This window comes from Corticium candelabrum, chromosome 20, assembly GCF_963422355.1.
Source record: "Corticium candelabrum chromosome 20, ooCorCand1.1, whole genome shotgun sequence".
NCBI lineage: Eukaryota > Metazoa > Porifera > Homoscleromorpha > Homosclerophorida > Plakinidae > Corticium > Corticium candelabrum.
This window is the reverse complement of record NC_085104.1, coordinates 4,080,479-4,086,900: the sequence shown is the minus strand read 5'-3', so window position 1 is coordinate 4,086,900 and position 6,422 is coordinate 4,080,479. Positions and strand designations below refer to the sequence as shown.

General features: G+C 37.2%; 1 protein-coding gene across 1 annotated transcript; it reads right to left on the bottom strand.

Annotated features, from left to right (window-relative positions):
* Positions 1 to 346: 346 nt before the first annotated feature.
* Positions 347 to 5,168, bottom strand: LOC134195415 (collectin-12-like). The gene is made up of 10 exons (XM_062664438.1): positions 5,154 to 5,168; positions 5,063 to 5,098; positions 4,803 to 4,856; positions 4,339 to 4,392; positions 4,225 to 4,278; positions 4,085 to 4,147; positions 3,906 to 3,992; positions 3,811 to 3,837; positions 3,680 to 3,749; positions 347 to 714 (listed from the first exon to the last, which is right to left on the bottom strand). Exons 1-10 carry the CDS (start codon positions 5,166 to 5,168, stop codon positions 347 to 349), a joined length of 828 nt encoding a protein of 275 aa, XP_062520422.1.
* Between the last annotated feature and the right edge of the window lie 1,254 nt (positions 5,169 to 6,422).

The following is a 6,422-nucleotide window of genomic DNA, read 5'->3' as shown; positions in this document are numbered from 1 at the left end:
ATGCAACCATTATGCAACCTTGCTGGACAGAAAGCGTTTGCGAACTACCGTCGACTTATTATCATGATCAAAACAAACAGTGAAGCTAAGTAATACAATCTGTTACATGTGTATGACATCTACCATGATAGACAGAATGTCTAATTGTCTGTGTCATTTCGATGGCTCCCAGGGCGGTTGCCCTAACATCATTTTGCAATAGCAATATCTAAAAGTTTCACATTCAAAGCTACGAGAGTGTCAAATGGTTACACAAAAGAGACAAAATGGTATAATACGGAAGAGTAGAACATGGCCAATTTTATAAAGATAAACGAAAGATTCCTGATGACTGTTGCGAGGTTCATTAAATTAGGAAAGCACCAAAGTAGGTGTAACCGCTAGAGAGATAGTACAAGTCGGTATTTAGCACATAAACGGATAGTTGATCTTTATTCTTGAGTAGCAAAGATCGTCCAGAATAGAGAGTGTAGTAATCGCCGTAGTCTTGAGTCTTCGTGTACGAGTAAAACTGACAAGAGCCATTGATTGCAACGCAGAATCTCGCATCTTTGTAGGCGCTGTCAGTTGAGTAGCTGTGCAACCACATCTGAACGTAAACATAATAGAGACCGTCTCTTGGTATAGTAGCGATTCCATTGCTATACTGCATGCCTCCACGAACGTACGGAGAATGAGTCGATCCACTGGAACTGTACCACCGTGTAACAGTTTCTACGAAACAAATTAACAAATTGGTGTAGTTTTCCACTGCTTATGCAAACAAATAATTACACAAAAAGTAAGATAGCGTTAAACAACCATGTATTCGACATTTAAATATGTTGGAGTTTTCCTATCTTAGCTAGACAAAATTTCGTTTGTTATTAACCTGCATCTGACTCTGTCATGTTATTGTTTTTCGTCATTGAATATTAATATTGAAACTTAGAGAAATTTTTTTTAGTTGGCAAAGGGAGTGTCGGAAACGTTTAAATAACAACATGTATTCTACTATAATTTATTTCTCGCACTTCTGTTATATAGCTTCAGAGGACTGTAATATCGACCACGATATTTTAGAAAATAATAATTTATTGTATTTATTAAATAAGAAATTTAAACTAGTATACAAATTCATATTTTGAGCATAAATTTTACTCAACTTATAATCGTGCATTTATCTAGACTGGAAATGTATTTTATTATCGTAGAAAATTGCCCAAACCAATTTTGACAGTTACATAGCAACAAGTGTAATAGAACAGTTTATGCAATTAGACGATATAAAATTTATGATAGGTAATTAGAGAATCTTTACTTTATAATTAATAATCATAATATATTTATTAAATATAAAGTAATTGCATGCTTATCTTAAAGAATTGAAAAATGCTGACCGGCATCTGTTTGTTTTCTTAGCGGAAACATATTAACGAATGTATAGATACATTAACAGCAATGACCACTACGTAATGCTTATAAAGGGCAGGACGTTTCATTTTTATTTAGCGTATGCTATAGAGTCTATTTATTTTTAAATAGGTTTTAGCAATTACACAAACCAGACGCGAATCCAGAGCCCCAAGATTGGGTGCACAATTAATATAGCAAATTAAATTTATATCAACAAAAAAAGTTGCTTGAAAGAACGTCGGTAGTAAATAAACAGCACTACGCACTAAGCTGCGCAATTAGTCATCTAAGTCAATCTAGCATATACGGATTAAATAGTTCGATTCTTCGTGGGTGTTTCTAGCAAATCATTGATGACTTTCTCGTATTCTCATTCTAGCTCCCACTGTAGACTGCAGGTAAGACTTAAAGTCGTAGCAGCTCACTGATGCTCCACTCACAACTACAAATGGTTACCGGTAGTGTGCAAATAATTCTCAAGACAGTCTTTACAACTGGAAAATACTGTTCATTTTTGCCAGCTGCTACAGCTTGCTACAGAGTTGAGGGCAAGCCTTCAACTTTGAAATCCTGCCAGTGACTAATACCAGCTGCTCGTCAAAATTTGCAGGACTAGGCAGTTAAGTCGCTTCAATCTCTTCCGTGTGCCATTCCAGAATGGGTGTCAGTCTGACTACGCATACCTAGAGAGACAAGGCTTAGTGTAGGTACTGACTTATTGTGCGTTCAGAAACTTGTGTAATGCGCAGTTGCACTAACAAAAGAAACTTCAAGGTCCCAAAAGCCTAATTGAGTCAAAACATTTAGTCTACTTAATAACCAAAGGAGTCCAGGCATGATCCAGGAACGGAATGACAATAGTTCATTTAGATATGTAGTACTCCTCTACTGTCTTTAATAAAACATTTGCGGGGTTCCTTTGTCTACCACAAGTCAACAACAAGGTAAGGATGGCACACAGTCACCAAAGCTTCGTGAACCTTTTGAACCATCGGTCATTGGTTTCGACACCTTGTCCCTAAAATGCTGCTGCCCTTGGCAAATTTTTATATGCTTTACTTATGCCTATAGAGGACGACTGTAGCTGGACACTAAGACCCTTTAATTAAATAGGAATATTACTTTGAACAGATTAGTAAGAGGTTATGTAAAATTCCTTAAGACACGCCCACTGTGGAAGGGTGCGCGTGCACCAAGTACACCAAGCCTGGATCGCACCTGCCTACGGTGCAGCTTCATGAACCGTTTTAGCTGCATATGTAAACCATAGGTCACTAGGGTTATCCCTGAAATGTTGCAGCCATTGGAAAGTTTTATCTACGTCTTTATGTATTCTCTAAAATCTTCTTTATAGAAATTCCTCAACACATTCCCACTGGGTTGGGAGATGCACGTGCACCAAGTGCGCCATCCCTGGATCTGGGCCTGCAAACATTTAAAATTCGGACCTATGATCTCATGCAGACACGACCATGACATTGTGCGCAAAATCCAAAGCCATGTGCTTAGACTGTATATGGCCACTGGCGTAGTAAGTAAACGGGCTGCGGAAGCTGTAACCAGTAGACGATATGTAGCTCACTTTACATGTTGAGCAGTAGGACATCTGAACGCCAGTTGATTAGGGTTGATACGAATTATACGTAACTTTCTTTTCAAACCGCACGTGTCAAAATGCAATTTCTATAAATGGTTCTGAAATAGACTGTGTCTTACTCGGCATATAGTATATTGCATTGATTAATAAATTGTTCCTCGAACGTTCCGAATTGAGCGGTTTCTGCATATGCAATTAGATGGAGTCTGCCATGCATGGTGATGGATGATTTCGCAGTGTTCTTAGAAGGACTACGTACTTGAGCTATTGCATTGTTTAAGGTTGCAGGCAATTTGCAGCGGCTGCTAAATACTTACTAATTATATAGAAAAACTGATTATACAACTTTCTAAGTAATTGATAATGTAACGCTTGTATGGTTGGGATTGCCTGGTCTCCGTCGCGGAAAATGTAAAATAGGACTAACTTATTACACATACTAATCAGTCGTTTTCTCACAGTGCAGGATCTCCACTCCTAAACATCCTAGAATCTCTGTACGTTAGTGCTGGCAAAGATTTTTCTGATTGTTTTTAACGTTCGTTGTCTGCATGAGTGCAGATAGAATTACGTGTGTGCTAGTGATGTGAAATTCAAATAACTAACACAAAAATATTATGACTGGCAATTTAAGTAATATAATTACACGAAACAACGTTTAGAAGCAAACTAAAACATATGCCATACCTGAACTGTAGAGAGCCCAACCAGCAGTAGAACCTCCAACGACGTGAAACGCTGGTTTTTCACTGCGATTCTAAGAAAGAGAAACAGAAATTACAATTAATTAAATCTGTTTAATTTTAAGGCTGTTTTACCAGCAGATGAATTTCCATTTTGGTTATCTATTGAAACAATCAAATTTACAGTAATTACAAATGTTGTACAATATGTTTACGTGTCATTTGTATACATTTCTTTTAATTTCTTCTATCGTTGACTGAAATTTTGCTAGAGGTTCGCAACACATCTTCATTAAATTTCTTGTGTCTTCATCTACCTGGATATAGCAAAAACTAATTATTATATACAATATCATATATTGTTATTAAGCGTAGACGCTCTCTGCAACGTAAAGTTTTGTTCGGTTACTGGAGGTCCTGGTATTCCTTGTCCGCCTTCTTCTCCTTTGTGACCTGGAAATCCCCGAATACCCTGCAGTAAAAAGTACTAAATTATAGCAACTTACCTGTTGATGTAAACAGTAATATAAATAAGTAATAAACACCAACCTTGTCGCCTTTTGGTCCTGTAGGACCACTAGGTCCCGGGTGTCCTGGTGGACCCTGACATTACAACAAAAATATGTAACTGTTGCAATACAGTGGTCTTATATTGATGTGTACTGGTTTGCCATCGAGGCCTGCTAACCCTTGAGATCCTAGAGATCCCTTGCTCCCCTAAAAATACAAATTTGAAAAGTAATGTAAAACATGTCAGGCTTCTGACGTGGTAGTTGCAGTTTGTATAAGTTTACAAATTTATTTAACTGCAGACTTTGTATTTTAACGATTTACAAAAATTACAATTAATTTATTTTATAGATATGTTTTAAGCATTAATTAATTGACTACTAACTTTGTTTGATTTCAAATTTGTATTTACGTTTATAATTGTACTTTAGTGTATTGAAATTATTATGTATACATGTAATACCAAATTTTGTTTAAATTAATATATTTTGGCAATCACTTTTAAAATATACGCATATTGAAATTTATTTACATATTACATCAGACGTACAATTGACAATGCGTGTTGGTTGTTTGTAGGTGTTAGTAAACTTCATTTACAGTCTGTTAAAACTAACCTTCATTCCTTTAAAGCCTTTAAGTCCTGGCAAACCAGGCGATCCAACTGGACCCTGAGAAATAGAAAAGATAAATTTTTGTTGGTTTTCAAATACTTTCGTTTTCACTTGTGGTCCGCCATTCCAGCAACTCCTCTTGGCCCGGATACTCCTTGTTTTCCAGTTTCACCAATGGCACCAGGCTCACCCTTTTAGAAAATACCAAGAAATTGTTTTACCGGGTAGTTGGTGTCTTGTAAAATTATAACTTACGACCGAACCCCTTGACCAGGTGGACCTCTAGAGCCGGGATCTCCCTAAAAAGTTTTAATTTAAGTAACACAATTATAATGCGTAAATAAATACAGATACTTTCATGCCGGTCATTTCCTTGTAATCCTATCTCGCCTTTTTCTCCAGAGTATCCCTAGTTATTAGCAAATATGTAATTTATGAAATTCTATTCAAATGTGTCACAACGTTGTGCTTTATCGCAAAGTACTCGTAATTAAATATTAATAATAAATAATTAATTATAATATAATGCCTTAATAAATGTTATTAAGGCATTGCGCACATTCAGCATGCAGAATCGACTGTAAAGGTAATGTTGCCGTAGTGAAGTAGCACTGAGTTTTGTCTATCAAACGTATGTAGTTCGAGTTTGGTTTGGTATACAGTACCATATGTTCGCCTGTATCTCTAATTGCCTGCCTAAAATTTATGTAATTGGGTGGTTACAACTAGAATCAATCAGTGGCAGCTACTGCGCCATTTATGAAAGAGAGAAAGATTCTTTGTTTTGACCATACAGTTAAGATTTTTGTGTGCATGCGTATACGTACGCACCAAGTCGATCAAACTCATAATTTAGTAGTTAGCTATGACGCTGCAGACCTGCATGACGTCCACTTGTAAACGTCGCAGCACGCATGCGCTTTCGTTACTTTAACATGTGCATTTAGTGACCGGCTATGTCACGAAAGTCTTTAATTGTAACAACGTTTGTAATTGACTTCTCTCTGCACACTTTTCCAAACTGCAAGCTGATTCTTAATTAATAGACTCGAGGAGTGATCAAATTGAGGTTGCAACATAAATTGGGTGCAAAGGAATTTACTTGTTTGCATTTCGGAAATTCTTGCTTAGAAAGTACAGCACAACAGTTGCAGATGTGACATGGTTTGTGTTTGCTTGTGACGACACATGCTAACTGCCGACGCAAAAAACTAGGAAGTTAGCAAAACGTGTGAACTTTGTTGACACTTCGCCTATAGACCGAATTGTTCGGAATTAGGTAAAACGTTTGAATTTCGCCGTGCAAGGACCCATCCAAATTGACTACAGACCAAAGTACCTGTCCTGGAGAGTACTTGAATAATTCACGTATATGAGTCCAATGACGACCGAGACTAGACTTTGCAAAGATGATCATACACTGAAGATATTTGGATCGATTTTAATAGCTACAGTACTAGCTGTCCCTGACATCATGACAGGCAGTTTCTGATTCTTCTCTCTTCCAAATCAGCGTATTGCTGCAGCTTTCAATAGAGTGCTCGCTGAAAACGTGATAAGGGACCGTACCCATCCGTCAGACAGTGGCAAAAGCAACTGCTTCACTGCATGCAGTCTAGTGCA

Bases quoted from the DNA above. Each gene is read 5' to 3' on its own strand.
- LOC134195415 (XM_062664438.1), bottom strand. The intron at 4,857-5,062 runs GTTCGGTCGTAA...TCTATTTCTCAG, and splicing joins GAGGTCCACCTGGTCAAGGG to GGTCCAGTTGGATCGCCTGG. The intron at 4,279-4,338 runs GTACACATCAAT...TTGTAATGTCAG, and splicing joins CAGGCCTCGATGGCAAACCA to GGTCCACCAGGACACCCGGG.